The sequence below is a fragment of the Sycon ciliatum genome, chromosome 10 (assembly GCF_964019385.1).
Source record: "Sycon ciliatum chromosome 10, ocSycCili1.1, whole genome shotgun sequence".
NCBI classification, from domain to species: Eukaryota; Metazoa; Porifera; class Calcarea; order Leucosolenida; family Sycettidae; genus Sycon; species Sycon ciliatum.
This window is the reverse complement of record NC_088652.1, coordinates 27,568,290-27,586,215: the sequence shown is the minus strand read 5'-3', so window position 1 is coordinate 27,586,215 and position 17,926 is coordinate 27,568,290. Positions and strand designations below refer to the sequence as shown.

General features: G+C 44.6%; 1 protein-coding gene across 1 annotated transcript in view; it reads left to right on the top strand.

Annotated features, from left to right (window-relative positions):
* LOC135826815 (uncharacterized) overlaps window positions 1-17,926 on the top strand; it is a 75,270-nt gene that overhangs the window by 45,218 nt on the left and 12,126 nt on the right. Inside the window, exons 8-16 of the mRNA XM_065339418.1 lie at window positions 2,860-3,357; window positions 5,049-5,228; window positions 5,884-6,015; window positions 8,365-9,105; window positions 10,363-11,040; window positions 12,048-12,725; window positions 13,178-13,855; window positions 14,981-15,658; window positions 16,845-17,522. Of these exons, the coding sequence (XP_065195490.1) occupies window positions 2,860-3,357; window positions 5,049-5,228; window positions 5,884-6,015; window positions 8,365-9,105; window positions 10,363-11,040; window positions 12,048-12,725; window positions 13,178-13,855; window positions 14,981-15,658; window positions 16,845-17,522 (4,941 nt within the window). The remainder of the gene's footprint in view (window positions 1-2,859; window positions 3,358-5,048; window positions 5,229-5,883; window positions 6,016-8,364; window positions 9,106-10,362; window positions 11,041-12,047; window positions 12,726-13,177; window positions 13,856-14,980; window positions 15,659-16,844; window positions 17,523-17,926) is intronic.

Genomic DNA, 17,926 nt, shown 5'->3' with positions numbered 1-17,926 from the left:
TCCCTCTCTCTCCCTCTCTCTCTCTCTCTCTCTCTCTTCTCTCTCTCTCTCTCTCTCTCTTTTCTCTCTCTCTCTTTCTCTCTCTCTTTCTCTCTCTCTTTCTCTCTCTCTCTCTCTCTCTCTCTCTCTCTCTCTCTCTCCTCTCTCTCTTCTCTCTCTCTCTCTCTCTCTCTCTCTCTCCTCTCTCTCTCTCTCTCTCTCTCTCTCGCTCTCTCTCGCTCTCTCTCTCTCGCTCATTCTCTCTCTCTCTCTCTCTCTCTCTCTCTCTCTTTCTCTCTCTCTCTCTCTCTCTCTCCGCCATTCCTCTCGCCCCCCTCTCCCATGGTGCTTGCTGTGTACGCCGATCCCGAGACCCTTGGTTGAGGGAGTCCACTGCATCTCACCAGCGCAGCTCATGTAGCGCCTACACACCCATGTTGTCTTTTTTTTTCGTCTTCGTTTTGTCTCCCCCTTCTTCCGTAGGTATGTGCAATGTGATAAAAAATAAATAAAAAAGGAACAGTTTTGGCTATCACTAGGGTGCTTGTAGGGACCGTGGGCAGTGTGACCTGTGTGTCACCACAGTGTGTTTCAACAAAGCCTTCGAATGAGGCATGCATGCCTCTCCAGACAGCTGTCATACTCTCCGCTGGATACGCGTACCGCGACTCGTGTAATGCCGCTGCCAGGTCTAAGAAGGGACAACCAAAACGTCCCTCGCATCGCATCGAAAACACCTTTATTCTTCAGCATGACGCTCGCACTCCTCTGCTGTGCACGCGTGCCTGTCACGCACTCCAGAATGTCAGTTGGCCCTGCTACAGTTCCGGTCTTCGGGTCGCTGAGCTTGGCTTTTTGGCAACGTAGACAGTGAATGGCCAGATTTCCACTTCCCAAAAATGTCGAACACATCGCGATTCAAATCGCTAGTCGCGATCAGTTTTCTCTTGTGCCGCCTTTGATCTTGCCATCACAACCTCACAAGCAAAAGTAAGTTATCGCGATTGGACTGGGCTTTGCCTGTAACAAAGTGCGTGGGAGATAAGCGACAATTGCGATGAGCCGGACCAAGTAGATGCATGGGCGCCCAGGTTCTATGGTTGGTTTTCCAAGCATGCACGTTGGATGGAGAAAGAAATTTATGGTGATAAGTACATGCACCACATTGTTTCCAGGATAGGCTTTGCCCACGGGAACACTAAGCCTAGTACACGTCCAGACGGGAAACTGTCACCCAAACGTTTAGAATTACACCTTGCAACCAAAAGTGTTGGTGCATTTCCCAAAAAAATCGTAGTCTGCTTTTGGATGAAACCTCTCAGATGTTGGACGGAGTGCCTCATGTTTCGTATACAGGAAAGGCAAAGGCAGCTACAAAACTCTCATTGAAGTCGACGTATATGGAAAATGGTTAAGACTTAACCCTTTACCATCCGTGCGTGCTTGAATACACTGAAACATTCGTAACTCGATCGCTTTTTGGCGGAATTTAAAGAACTAAGTATCTAGGAAGAAGCCGAAGAGCCCAACTTTCCATTGCATCAATCGGTAAAGAGCTGCGATGTCGCCTTCCAAAGATATTATGCTCGACATTTCAGCTACGGCAAAAGTCGAATTTCTTTCCGAGTGACTGACCTTGAGCGGGGATTTTTCCCTCTCCTGACATGCTGAGTCACTTTGGCATGCTTTGAGCGCGTGAACAGCATGAAAAGAAACTCAAGCAAAAAATTTGGAATGTCTACGATGAAGGAGCGAGAAATGGCTGGCGAGGAGAGAATTTCCTCGTATATCCAGCGATGGGGTGTATTTGAAGCTTCCTGGCGCTGGATATGTGATCTCGGTAGTGTCCTGTTCGAGCTCAATGTACGCAGCTCGTGGAGAGCATTCCAGAATGCCCAAGATTGTGAAAATTGGTTATTAGAACCGAAGATATTCTCAGAATAAGGTGAGAATTATTACATTTGGGACTGCTGGGGAAATTTGGTCGGATGGTAAAGGGTTAACTGAGTTACGATCAATAGAGTACTTGGTCCGGCTTAATGCAATTGTTGCTTGTCTATCGCCACTAAGACCTGGAGTTTTGTTACCGCTATGTGAAATTTCCAATAGCCATAGGGAGGAAGCATGAAATATGGAAGAACTCGCTCATAACCTCAGTTGCTGAGGTGGACCACTTTGGCAATCCCGTTTTTGAAACGCCAGTCTAGCGACGGCTGCAGAACGAGGAAAAGATATGGTACGAGGGGGCAAAGAAACCACGATTTGTTGCGTAAGCCTTTTCTCCATCGTTTTCTGAATATTGCTTCTTTCTTTGCCTCCATGTAGGAAGACAGTCTCCATTATAGCATTTATGTGTCAGGTTGTTTAAAAGTGAGAGGGGGGTGGTGTTCCCACGGCTTCGGAACAAACAGATTGACCGGGACTCACGCAAACCGCGAATCATCATGAATGTGTTCTTACTGTAATGTGTGTAAAGTGAGGCGGACTTATTGCCGAAGAGACCAAAGTCAGTACTAGTCTTCTATGCCAGACAGGCATTCTATACGAGGTAGGTATTCTATGTATAACAGTACTAAAACCAGGCGTATGTGCCAACAGTGCATCTTCACCATCAGGCTTATATTCAAAACAGGCTTCTTTACGAGACAGGTTTCAACTCTAGAATGGTGCGCAGTGGCCAAGTGAATGTTGGTTTCCGGTGACTGCTCATGTCCAACATGTGTGCTTGGATGATGACTATAATCAGTGGTCAGAGCATTGCATAGCGAAGTTCTCAAGCTCTGGTAGTGCCAGTTACTTTTACTAGGATACCTGCGCCGTGACGCTACACACACCGACCACAGTCACCATTCCTCGTCTTGTTTATCGTGTTTTCTGCAGATATTGACGAATGCAGTGATGGGATTCACAGCTGTAATACCAATGCACAGTGCCAAGACATTGATGGTTCATACACATGTAGGTGTAAAAGTGGATACACCGGAGATGGCACAACTTGCAATGATATCAATGAATGTGCCAGTGCATCAAACCACGACTGCCACTCAGCGGCTTCATGTACAGACACAACTGGTTCATATACATGTATGTGTATTAGTGGTTACACAGGAAATGGCACAACGTGCAAGGGTATCAATGAATGCAGTGATGGGACTCACAGTTGTAATACCAATGCACAGTGCCAAGACGCTGATGGTTCATATACATGTATGTGTATTAGTGGTTACACAGGAAATGGCAAAACTTGCAATGATATTGACGAATGTGCCAGTGGTATGAGTCATGGCTGCAATGTCAATGCTGGGTGTAGTAACAATGCTGGTAGCTTCCAATGCACATGTAATACTGGATACAGTGGAAATGGGATTCAATGTACAGGTATGCTGCTTACTGACTAATTGTCAATGAATTGGTTATGTGTGTTGACCCTTAGCCAATTATCTATTTCTCATTTTCTACCTCTTTCTCTCTCAATCTTGCTTACATCCGGACATTTTCTGCCTGCCTGTTTGCTCCTCTGTCTCTCTATGTTACTGTTCCCCACCCCCACCCCCCCCCCTCCCACCCACATCTCTCTCTACTTAGTCCGGCTTATCGCAATTGTCGCTTATCTATCGCCACCAGGGGCGTGCTCGGCCCCCCGACTAGGGGGTGCACGGGAGCCCCCCCCCCCGGCAATTTTCTGCAATATGTTTGCAACCTTTCTTGAATTTTAGAGCATATTTGCATCATTACAATTGCAATTACCCAGATTGAAAATTTTTGGGGGAAGCACGTGCCCCCCGTGCCCATCGCCGAGCACGCGCCTGGCCACTAATAACTGGAGTTTTGTTACCGCTATGTGAAATTTCCAATAGCCATAGTGAGGAAGCATGATACATGAATACTCTGCGCCACAGGAAACAAAGTTCAGCAATGGAATCTGGTGAAGCGAGTCGAAGACGGGAAGCAAGGTTACAAGCAAATGTACAGAATAAATCAGCGAGGAAGCGCGTTCTTGCACTCACGCTTTCACAGGTCCAGAGTTCATTCAACTCTGCATCACTCGAGAGCTGCCGTTACTTGAGCTGACATTTGCCGGTGTGTAGCTGGTGGCGAAGAGTATCTCTTGCTTTCTCAGACTGTCGTATGACAGCAATGGGAAAGGAACAGTTTTGGCTATCACTTGGGTGCTTGTAGGGACCGTGTACAGTGTGACCTGTGTGTCACCACAGTGTGTTTCAACAGAGCCTTCGAATGAGGCATACATGCCTCTCCAGACAGCTGTCGTACTCTCCGCTGGATACGCGTACCGCGACTCGAAAAAAGACTAGCAGGGAGTCTATAGCTTGTTTGCTGTTGTAGTGGACTTTTTCACAGTGATCCAAAGCATCTAAAGGAAATGACATGGGTAATGAAGAATTTATAGAAAAGAAATGGGTGATGAAGAATTCAAACGTATTTGGGCAACTCTTCTAGCTCTTTATCTTTTCCAGGGTCTCAGTGCATTTATAGCGGGTGAGCACTGCAACCCAGTGCATCAGTAGAACTGTGCAGACAGCAATATCAAAATTGTCTCAACATTTTTGTTGGTTTGAACTCGAGTTTGTCATAACTCGTAACATTTTGTCCTTTTCCTTTCTTCTTTCTTGTTGGTCAATGGATTTTCACAATTTATGGCTTACTTAAAAGATCTTATCCCCTCCTCATCTTTTACGTGCTTCAAGCGCATACGGCACCACAGGAACGCCCCTAGCATCGCCAAAAGTGTCCCTATCATGTTTCAGGTCGGCCTTTTCAGTTTCTTTAAACCGATAAACTTTGCGGCGCGCAAAGTTTACATTTCATGAAGTGGGCTGGTTCACGGTGAGAAACTTCGGCGATTTTACCTCTTCATTGGGATGTGTTGCTGTCTACAACGAATGTACAGAGCAGTTTGCGGCGATTTATATTCGCCAATGTGTGATGGTCCCGGAAATAGCGAAATTTAACCTCTAGTGAAAGTTTCTCACTTTTCAGTAGGCATTTTCAGTTTGGCCATAATATCATGGTTGTGTGTGTATTTTGTTGCTGTTTTATATGCTGCTCAGAGGTACAGTGCAAACCGGTGGGTGCTCCTGCTTATGGTGGTACAAGCAGCAAGAGTCCCAATATCAACTATGGAGAAACTCAAACGTTTACCTGTTCTGTTGGTTTTAATCTTGTTGGAAATGCAACATTGTCATGCGGTGCTGACGGAAGCTTGAGTGGAACAGCACCTTTGTGCCAAGGTATAATTATAATACATATCGTCAAGAGTACATCACCCCCAAGAGTGTGCACCTCCAGCTATGGGGTCTGCGATGGCGGAAATTCACATCACCTGACAAACCCGTTCGCATCATTTGCACCGTGTGCATGATACCAGCTCGTGGGCTTTGGGTTCAAACTTCAAACCCTCTTGTGGTCACTTTGCACTGTTTGCCAGCATTACCCTTTCAACCATGGCACGTGATGGGAAGTTCTGCTGTTTCTGCACTGATTCGTTTTTGCAGGCAGTAGCATACTCTTGGGAGTTATGTACTCTTGATATCGATGACTCCTTTTATAGATTTTTAAAGAATGCTGTTTATCATGTCCAAATAACATCCTTGATTCGGACCAGTGAACACGCTGCCGTATGCCCCAATACTTTGAAATTTTCCTTCCGTCCAACGCCGCATACTCTTGGGAGTTATGTACTCTTGATATCGATAAGACTCCTTTTGTATGAAATGGTTTGCTCCCCACACAGGAGCTCGCGCTATTCCGCCGACTTTACTTGACACTTGACACTCGGTGGAATAGCGCGAGCTCCGGTGTGGGGAGCAAACCATTTCTTACAAATCATCGCCTTAGCCAAAGACCTGTATGCTTGGTTTTCTTGTTGTTGTGGTTGTTGCATAGATGTGGATGAGTGCAAGGATTCAAACGGAAATCTTCACAACTGCCACAGTCTAGCAATGTGCAATAACTCCAATGGAACATTCCACTGTGTATGTATAGGTGGATATACTGGAAACGGCACACATTGTGCAGGTAGGATTGAGTCATGCTTCTATCATCACGTCCTCCGGGAAAAGGCATACAGGACTGTTGGGTGGCGTAGAACTGGGGGTCAGCCTCCTAGCTACAACATGGGTCCATCCATCAGCATAACGCAGAAACATGCCGGTCGGCCTCACACTAAGCCTAGTACACGTCCAGACGGGAAACTGTCACCCAAACGTTTAGAATTACACCTTGCAACCAAAAGTGTTGGTGCATTCCCCAAAAAATCGTAGTCTGCTTTTGGATGAAACCTCTCAGATAGGGGTGAAACGAGTATCTATTTTGCCCAATCGATCACTCATTCATAATATTCGATCGAGTATCCGATTATTTCGAGTATTTTATCAAAATTCAAAACCGCTAGATTTGTGAGGTCTCGACAAATTCAGAAGAAATTGTCTGTGAACATAGAACAAAAGTCGCCAACATCTTGTACAGAGCGTAAAGTAACGGTTTTCATAAGTACTTTCATATCTCAGATCGTTACTTGCCGTGGTGATCGCAACGGCCAAGTCATAAAATACTGACTCAAAGGCATGCATAATGCATGCAAACCATGTACAGTGCATGTGGACGAGCGGTACAACAAAAGTGTTTGAAAAATAGAATGCCAATACTAAAAAAAGAAAAGAAAAAAAACGATTGAGTGCAAAATTTCGAATACTCGCTCGTTTGAATTTTTCAAACGAATACTCGAATATTCGAACTAATCGTTTCACCCCTACTCTCAGATGTTGGACGGAGTGCCTCATGTTTCGTATACAGGAAAGGCAAAGGCAACTACAAAACTCTCATTGAAGTCGACGTATGTGGAAAATGGTTGAGACTTAACTGAGTTACGATCAATAGAGTACTTGGTCCGGCTTATTGCAATTGTTGCTTATCTATCGCCACTAAGAACTGGAGTTTTGTTACCGCTATGTGAAATTTCCAATAGCCATAGTGAGGCAGCAATGGGAAAGGAACAGTTTTGGCTATCACTTCGGTGCTTGTAGGAACCGTGGGCAGTGTGACCTGTGTGTCACCACAGTGTGTTTCAACAAAGCCTTCGAATGAGGCATACATGCCTCTCCAGACAGCTGTCGTACTCTCCGCTGGATACGCGTACCACGACTCGTGTAATGCCGCTGCCAGGAAAGGAAAAGGAAAGGAACAGTTTTGGCTATCACTTCGGTGCTTGTAGGAACCGTGGGCAGTGTGACCTGTGTGTCACCACAGTGTGTTTCAACAGAGCCTTCGAATGAGGCATACAGGCCTCTCCAGACAGCTGTCGTACTCTCCGCTGGATACGCGTACCACGACTCGTGTAATGCCGCTGCCAGGTCTAAGAAGGGACAACCAAAACGTCCCTCGCATCGCATCGAAAACACCTTTATTCTTCAGCATGACGCTCGCACTCCTCTACTGTGCACGCGTGCCTGTCACACCTTCCAGTATGTCAGTTGGCTCTGCTACAGTTCCGGTCTTCGGGTTGCTGAGCATAGCTTTTTGGCAACATAGACAGTGAATGGCCAGATTCACACTTCCCAATAATGTCAAACACATCGCGATTCAAATCGCTAGTCGCGATCAGTTTTCTTTGGTGCCCCCTTTGATCTTGCCATCACAACCTCACAAGCAAAAGTAAGTTAGATATCGCGATTGGACTGGGCTTTGCCTGACACAGGCTGCGTGGGAGATAAGCGACAATTGCGATGAGCCGGACCAAGTACATGTATGGGCGCCCAAGTTCTATGGTTGGATTTCTAAGCATGCACGTTGGATTGAGAAAGAAATGTATGGTGATAAGTACATTTTTTTTTTTTTTACTAGAGCCACGTAAACCCGTCATGTGTGAGCCATGAATAAGGGGAGTGGTGGCGTGGTCTGGGATGCTCTGCCGACCTTGGGTCTCGGCTTCATCACAACCAGGCGCGCCAATAGCAGAGAGAGAAAGAGAGAGAAACTTAGACAGAAAGAGAGAGAGAGAGAGAGAGAGAGAGAGAGAGATAGAGAGATAGAGAGAGAGAGAGAGAGAGAGAGAGAGAGAGAGAGAGAGAGAGAGAGAGAGAGAGAGAGAGAGGAGAGAGAGAGGAGAGAGAGAGAGGAGAGAGAGAGAGAGAGGAGAGAGAGAGGAGAGATAGAGAGAGAAAGAGCGGGGAGGGTTGGGGAGCAAGAGAACTAAATATGCACCGCATTGTTTCCAGGATAGGCTTTGCCCAGCAAAGATTTCAGCATAATGGAAAGTATTCTCTGATTTTGTTTCTTTCCATCGACAGCATGTTATTGGTCTAAATGTAGGCGGCTATGTTTGTAAGATTAGAGACACCAACATTTTGTTCTTCTACTCGTTGGCAGATATTGACGAATGTAGTTCTGGAACTCATAATTGCCGTGACAAAGCTGCATGCATGAATATGGATGGTAGTTTCCAATGTACATGTCTAAATGGTTATGGTGGCGATGGACACAATTGTACAAACATGAATGAATGCAGTGATGGTAGTCACATGTGCAGTGACAATGCAAATTGTACAGACTCGCTCGGATCATATGCATGCACATGTAATACTGGTTACTATGGTAATGGGTCCAGCTGTGCAGATAGGAATGAGTGTTCAACTAGCAAGCACAATTGTCACAATGACTCTGAGTGCGTGAACAATGCTGGTAGTTTTGTTTGTGTCTGCAAAACTGGTTATACTGGCAGTGGGCAGAACTGCTCTGATGTGAACGAGTGTACTGGCATTCATGAGTGTGATAGTAACGCCAACTGCACCAACAGCAAGGGATCTTTTACATGCGACTGTCAACGCGGTTATGTTGGTAATGGCAATACTTGTTTTAACTTGGATGAATGCACCGGGACAGATCATGATTGTGATGTGAATGCAACATGCTCTGATACTCCGGGTGGCTATGCATGCGCATGCAATGCTGGGTACACAGGCAGTGGTTTCAAACATAACTGTCTTGACATAAATGAATGTATGCAGAACTTCCACGCCTGTGCCAGTGCGGCGTTATGTTACAATTCTATGGGTTCATATCGATGTGCATGTAAAACTGGTTTTACTGGCAATGGAAGCATTTGTAGCCGTAAGTATACGCATTCTTTTCAATCCATAACAAGTGTGTACTATTTCAGTAACGATACACTAATTCTCAAACGTTGGAAATCTCGCTAAAGTCCAGTTAAACAAGCAAAGCAAGTGATACATTCATGGTTGGTGGCTTGCTTGCTTGTCGATGCCGGTCGAGCCTGCCTCTGACACATGAGCATGAAGAATGCCATGCACAGCCTAACGCATGGACATTGAACATCGATCACCCACTGGTTGTTCATGCAGCCTTGCCTCGCTCTTGCCATGTGGTCACAAACTGTAGTACTGTTGTTGCCGGAGTATAACGCGCAGCTGAGTATTATGCGCACCTCTCTCCTCGGAGCAACATTATGGTAGTTCAAGGTGCATCCGAAGTATAACGTGCGGCCCCTGTTTGACAGGACTACCGATCATAAAGACAGTACTATAGTGTGACCATTGTCAGAATTATGATGAAGAAAGGAAAAGGATAAAATGTTACAAGTTATGACAAACTGTCCACCAACGTAACCAGATCTTATACAGTCAGCGAGTGCCACAAAATGGCACAAAACAAAAAATGCCGAATGTCTCATAACATTTTGTCCTTTTCCTTTCTTCATCATGATTATATTGGCACACCATCCAAGTTCAACATTGTCAGAATTTATCGTCATAATATGATTAATGTGTACCACGAACAACACTACCAGCACCAGCACAAGCCGCCAGCACCTCCACCCCCGCCACTAGCATCGCCAGCACCTCCACCCCCGCCACTACCATCGCCAGCACCACCACCCCCGCCACTACCATCGCCAGCACCACCACCCCCGCCACTAGCATCGCCAGCACCACCACCCCCGCCACTACCATCGCCAGCACCACCACCCCCTCCACTAGCATCGCCAGCACCACCACCCCCGCCACTAGCATCGCCAGCACCACCACCGGCACCGCAAGCATCGCCACCACCATCAAGCACCCCCACCACGAGCGCCACCAACACCACCAGCACCACCAGCACCAACACTAGCACCACCAGCACCAACACGTGCACCAACACGAGCACCAACACGAGCACCACCAACACCACCAACACCACGAAACTTATATATTCCCACATCATTATTATTTTTCTATTCGTAAACTCCAATCCAGGGATCGCACATGATTAACTTTGGATGAATTTCTCACTTCCCAACTTTCAATAATGGTCTCTGTCCTGCGTATAGCTTTACATTACATCATTTCCGTTTTTTCCTCTGCACAGCAACTTTCGGGAATCTTGCCGTTCTTCTGCCTGATATTCAAGATGTGTCAGCTAATGTACGTAATGACATCCAATCATATCGTTATTCCATTCTGATGTGGAATGAAAAGAATCAATCATTGCTGCCAACAGGTCTACAAGGCACTGGTTTACTGGCTAAGCAGTTTCCAGTTTTGTTAGAGAATGTGACATTTGGTTACTATGTTGCTGTCATTGATGGTCTGAGAAACAACAGCACCAGTGACCATGGTACTAGCGGCAATGATAAGTTATCACCTTCATACTCATCATCAATGGTTGTAGCAAGCAGTGCTGTGAACTTAGACTTTAACTACACTGGCACCACACCAAGTATCCCTGGAGTTACTGGTGTGTGGCGTAGCTATGAATCAACGGGTGATAACACTATCGACATCTTAAAACCACCATCACCACCAGCACCATTAATGGATTCGTATGATGAAGTTGTGTTTGTCTTCAAGAATCCAGTAATGAATCGTACAGTTGTGGTAGTGAAGAGTACAAATGATTCAAGAGTGCAAGTACCTGTTGAAGAGTTAGGTGGTAGTCCAATTCAGTATAACTTCACATATACTTACTCAACAGCTGCTGTGGCTGGTGACAAGAGAAAGGAAAATGTCACATCTATTACATCTCCCATCTTCACTTTCCAACCAGGTAAGGCATGACACAATGTTAGCTTAGTTTTAGTTTGGTTTCTGGGCTTGTGGTGACTCCCCATTGAACCATGAGGATTCAAATTGGTGGATGTTAGACCAGCTGTAATGAATTTAGATGCATGGAACATTTTCAATTGCTTGTTACCCGAAATAGGGTCTTGATGACATGCAAGTTGAAGTGTTCTATTCAGTCTGAACTTGAAGAGATCCTCTTTCCCTGGATATTTCTTTATGAATCTGTAGTTAATGGCAATAAAACATGTGGAATGGGTATATGTTTTTTTGTGAACTGTAGATTGAGTGTATTGTAGTGATGTATGCTTCGAAGTATGTCGTAACATTGTTCGGTGCACCGATTGTGTATGCCTAGTTTCATTACATTTCCTTGGTTGTGGATGAAGGCCAACAGCCAATATCGGACCTCAAAGGATATATAACTATGTAGTCAATCGTGCATGGCGGGCCTTATCCATTCTCGCAGTTATAGTGGAGTGGCGATTATGTACACCTATTGCTGTGTGGGCTGCCTCCAGGGGGTTTGGATGAGGAGAAAGTTCGGATAAGTGAGTAGTCACGCATCCATCATAGACCTGTACTTTCACTCATGTTTACATAATGAAATCATGGGAATTTCTCAGGCTCATTCTCTTCGGCAGTTCCACAGGAACTAGATGCCCTTTTGCACCTCAAAATGACTCTACGCTGATGCATTGTCAATCCAACTTTTTGGAAAGCATGTTGTCCATCGCTTCAGTAGTGCTACCGGTAGGGCAAATAAGCTTACACTCATTTTCGTCTCTTCAATTCAATGGAAAATGGCATTTGGAATATTGTATCACTTGGATATTTGACGCTCGGATAAGCTGCATTCTACCATAACCAAAAATCCATTATCTAGCGTTGAATAAGGTGTTTACACCTATTCCTGCCAGGCAATCACACACCCACATCTACCTGTTTCCCTAGCCAATATTTCTGGTTTCTTCTTGTGTGGGGTTTGCACAGCTACTCATGGGAAACTTGCCATTCCCCTGCCTGGGCTTCAAGATGTGCCAGCTGATGTACGCAATGACATCCAATCGTATCGTTATTCCATTCTGATGTGGAATGAAAAGAATCAGTCTTTGCTGCCAACAGGTCTACAAGGCACTGGTTTACTGGCTATGCAGTTTCCAGTTTTGTTGGAGAATGTGACATTTGGTTACTATGTTGCTGTCATTGATGGTCTGAGAAACAAGAGCACCAGTGACCGTGGCACTAGCGGCAATGATAAGTTATCACCTTCATACTCATCATCAATGGTTGTAGCAAGCAGTGCTGTGAACTTAGACTTTAACTACACTGGCACCACACCAAGTATCCCTGGAGTTACTGGTGTGTGGCGTAGCTATGAATCAACGGGTGATAACACTATCGACATCTTAAAACCACCATCACCACCAGCACCATTAATGGATTTGTATGATGAAGTTGTGTTTGTCTTCAAGAATCCAGTAATGAATCGTACAGTTGTGGTAGTGAAGAGTACAAATGATTCAAGAGTGCAAGTACCTGTTGAAGAGTTAGGTGGTAGTCCAATTCTGTATAACTTCACATATACTTACTCAACAGCTGCTGTGGCTGGTGACAAGAGAAAGGAAAATGTCACATCTACAACATCTCCCATATTCCCTTTCCAACCAGGTAAGGCATGAAGCCCATTTCACGTGAACCATTACCATTCAAGTTTGTGAATGTCAGACAATATGGAATTAGTTCAGATGGAACAGTCTCCGTCGCTTGCTTTGTGAGATAGGGCCTTGATGTCGTGAAAGCTGGAGTGTTGCTTGCAACAAACCTTCTTATTCTTTCTGAGCTTGAAAGAAATGCTCTGTCCTGTGTGTTAAGCTCTAAAGCTGTAGCTATTAAGAAAGAAAATGATGTACAAGCAGTGTGTGTGTTTCATTGTGAATCGTAGTCACCTATATTGCTGTAGTCTAGAGTGAAAAGTCCATCCATTATCTAGTTCTTCAAAATGAGTTTGTTTTTGTTTCTATTTCGGCCTCCACCCTCTCCAAACCACCGCACACAATGCACACTCGCACACCTGTTTCATCAACCTATATTTCTGGTATCGTGTTGTGGGTTTTGCACAGCTACTCATGGGAAACTTGCCATTCCTCTGCCTGATCTTCAAGATGTGTCAGCTAATGTACGCAGTGACATCCAATCATATCGTTATTCCATTCTGATGTGGAATGAAAAGAATCAGTCTTTGCTGCCAACAGGTCTACAAGGCACTGGTTTACTGGCTATGCAGTTTCCAGTTTTGTTAGAGAATGTGACATTTGGTTTTTATGTTGCTGTCATTGATGGTCTGAGAAACAAGAGCACCAGTGACCGTGGTACTAGTGGCAAAGATAAGTTATCACCTTCATACTCATCATCAATGGTTGTAGCAAGCAGTGCTGTGAACTTAGACTTTAACTACACTGGCACCACACCAAGTATCCCTGGAGTTACTGGTGTGTGGCGTAGCTATGAATCAACGGGTGATAACAATATCGACATCTTAAAACCACCATCACCACCAGCACCATTAATGGATTCGTATGATGAAGTTGTGTTTGTCTTCAAGAATCCAGTAATGAATCGTACAGTTGTGGTAGTGAAGAGTACAAATGATTCAAGAGTGCAAGTACCTGTTGAAGAGTTAGGTGGTAGTCCAATTCAGTATAACTTCACATATACTTACTCAACAGCTGCTGTGGCTGGTGACAAGAGAAAGGAAAATGTCACATCTACTACATCTCCCATCTTCACTTTCCAACCAGGTAAGGCATGACATGTGCAGCTTAGGTTTAATTTGGGTTACTGGGTTTGTGATAATTTCCAGGAGAGCCATTACCATTCAAATTGTTGCATGCCAGACAGGATGGGATGATTTCAGATACCGTAAAAGTCCGTAAATAAGTACCTGCCCGAAAGAAATACCCCCTTCATTCTTTCGACTCTGTCTGTTGAAGTCAAGTCAAGCCCGATAAACATACTGCCCGAAATAAGTACCGGTACGATGCGCACATGCAGCACGTAGCATGTACATCGACGTGCAAATGACTTCTCCACTACACACAAGTCAGGTCCAAAAGTTAGTTCGTGCCCGAAAGTCAGTAATAAATAAATAAATTTCACGGTTCGCGTGAGACTCGGCTGGAAGCCGAGTTTTCCGCATCCGCCGTGGGAACGCCACCACCCTCTAGGATCAAAGGCGCAGATGCAGCGCCTAAACGGTGGGAGGTGAGTAGATCAGACCCACCACCAAGTGGTCAAAGACCGAAATCCCATTAGCTGCATCCAAAGTCAGTACCCGCCCGAAAGTTAGTACGGGTGTGGTCACTAAATTCGAAAATAAATACGTACTTATTTACGGACTTTTACGGTATAACCTTTCCCACCGCTTGCTGGAAATGAACTGTTGGTGATGTGCAAGCCGGAGTGTTGCGAGCAACAAACTTTCTCATTCTTTCTGAACTCTCCAATAGTTTCCATGGATTTTTGGATTGTACTTTTCGCTCAGGAGCTAGTAGTACTGAAATTACTAAAATAGCATGTGTTTTGGTCATCAATGGTAGTCAGCTATAATCGTCGGTTTTCGCATCTGGCGGCTCTTATCATAACGGTTTATCCATTGGATGCCAGTACAGTACCATGTTATCATACCATTTTTTTGAGTCCTGGAAATGGTGCAAGCCAAACATCGGACATCAAAAAGTATTTTGTTGTAGTCTAGAGTGAAAAGTTAGCCTTGTAGTTTTTGCAATTTCCAAAGTATGCATGTACAGCTCTGAATGAGTCATTTTACATTTATTTCAGCCACCCAACCACCATCGCACACTACGCACACTAACAACTATTTCACAATGGACGATTTTCGATTTCTCCTTGTTTGTTTTGCACAGCTACCCTCGGGAATCTTGCCGTTCCCCTGCCTGGTCTTCAAGATGTGTCAGCTAATGTACGCAATGACATCCAATCATATCGTTATTCCATTCTGATGTGGAATGAAAAGAATCAGTCATTGCTGCCAACAGGTCTACAAGGCACTGGTTTACTGGCTATGCAGTTTCCAGTTTTGTTAGAGAATGTGACATTTGGTTACTATGTTGCTGTCATTGATGGTCTGAGAAACAAGAGCACCAGTGACCGTGGTACTAGTGGCAATGATAAGTTATCACCTTCATACTCATCATCAATGGTTGTAGCAAGCAGTGCTGTGAACTTAGACTTTAACTACACTGGCACCACACCAAGTATCCCTGGAGTTACTGGTGTGTGGCGTAGCTATGAATCAACGGGTGATAACACTATCGACATCTTAAAACCACCATCACCACCAGCACCATTAATGGATTCGTATGATGAAGTTGTGTTTGTCTTCAAGAATCCAGTAATGAATCGTACAGTTGTGGTAGTGAAGAGTACAAATGATTCAAGAGTGCAAGTACCTGTTGAAGAGTTAGGTGGTAGTCCAATTCAGTATAACTTCACATATACTTACTCAACAGCTGCTGTGGCTGGTGACAAGAGAAAGGAAAATGTCACATCTACTACATCTCCCATCTTCACTTTCCAACCAGGTAAGGCATGACATGTGCAGCTTAGGTGTAACCCATTCAATGCTGATGACGTCTATGGACGTCATTGAAAATGCCCCCCATGCGCGGATGACGTCTATAGACGTCATGGGATATTATAGTAATTTCTGGCACTGTCTGGTGTGTAAAAGCACTGTTTGTCAGTAGGATCAAGATTCGGCCTCTTGTGCGATAGGTTGTTGGTACGAATCCCGCTTGGAAACACTACGCCTCTTTTTTTCTCTTTTCAGCGATGTTTCAGCTGCAATTTCACGCTTTTGGCGTATTTCACGCAATTTGAGCAAACTGGCGTCTCCTGTTGTGATGCGCTATTCTTTTTGGGGAATGTATCGATTCTGTCACCCTGTGGTTGATACTCTTGGCAATCATTTCCAAAATATTTCAGGACCCCAGTTGCCAGAACCCTGGAGTTTTAGAACTTGCTATTGGCCCTGTTTTTAGCATTTATATGCAGAGTACCATAGGCAAGGCCCAGTAGCGCTGAATGGGTTAATTTGGGTTACTGGGGTTATGGTATTTTCCAGGAGAGCCATTGTCATTCAAATTGGTGCATGCCAGACTAGATGGAATAATTTCAGATAGAGCATTTTCCATTGCTTGTCGAAAATGAACTTTTCGTGTGCAAGCCTGAGTGTTGCTAGCAACAATCTCTCTTACTCTTCCTGAACTTTACATAAGCTTCCATGAATTTTTGGAATAATGGTTGGTTCTAGAGCTAGTAGCAGTGAAGTTATGGAAATAGCATGTGTTTTTGGTCGTCAATGCTAGTCACTTTTATTATGCCGTATTAAATATGGGTAATACCACCCGGTGGCAATACCTTGTTTCCATATCGTCCTGAGGATGGTGAAAGCCAAACATCGGACATCAAGGAATATTTTGTTATAGTCTACGGTTTGAAAGTTAGCCTTTTCAATTTCGCAATTTCCTAAATAGCCACTATCTATCTCTGAATAAAACAGCAATCACTAAGATGAGCTTAATCGACATGAGTATACCGTGTTTATACGTGCAGTGTCAAACGTAGCTCTAAATAAGTGTTGTTACATCTCTTTCAGCCCCCCCCCCCCCTCTGTCTCCACATCCACCGCACACTACACATACTAAAAGTCTAAAGCCTTATTCCACAACAGTCGATTTTCGATTTCTCCTTGTTTATTTTGCACAGCAACTCTCGGGAAACTTGCCATTCCTCTGCCTGATCTTCAAGATGTGTCAGCTAATGTACGTAATGACATCCAATCATATCGTTATTCCATTCTGATGTGGAATGAAAAGAATCAGTCATTGCTGCCAACAGGTCTACAAGGCACTGATTTACTGGCTATGCAGTTTCCAGTTTTGTTAGAGAATGTGACATTTGGTTACTATGTTGCTGTCATTGATGGTCTGAGAAACAAGAGCACCAGTGACCGTGGCACTAGCGGCAATGATAAGTTATCACCTTCATACTCATCATCAATGGTTGTAGCAAGCAGTGCTGTGAACTTAGACTTTAACTACACTGGCACCACACCAAGTATCCCTGGAGTTACTGGTGTGTGGCGTAGCTATGAATCAACGGGTGATAACACTATCGACATCTTAAAACCACCATCACCACCAGCACCATTAATGGATTTGTATGATGAAGTTGTGTTTGTCTTCAAGAATCCAGTAATGAATCGTACAGTTGTGGTAGTGAAGAGTACAAATGATTCAAGAGTGCAAGTACCTGTTGAAGAGTTAGGTGGTAGTCCAATTCAGTATAACTTCACATATACTTACTCAACAGCTGCTGTGGCTGGTGACAAGAGAAAGGAAAATGTCACATCTACTACATCTCCCATCTTCACTTTCCAACCAGGTAAGGCATGACATGTGCAGCTTAGGTTTAATTTGGGTTACTGGGTTTGTGATAATTTCCAGGAGAGCCATTACCATTCAAATTGTTGCATGCCAGACAGGATGGGATGATTTCAGATACCGTAAAAGTCCGTAAATAAGTACCTGCCCGAAAGAAATACCCCCTTCATTCTTTCGACTCTGTCTGTTGAAGTCAAGTCAAGCCCGATAAACATACTGCCCGAAATAAGTACCGGTACGATGCGCACATGCCGCACGTAGCATGTACATCGACGTGCAAATGACTTCTCCACTACACACAAGTCAGGTCCAAAAGTTAGTTCGTGCCCGAAAGTCAGTACCCGCCCGAAAGTTAGTACGGGTGTGGTCACTAAATTCGAAAGTAAATACGTTCTTATTTACGGA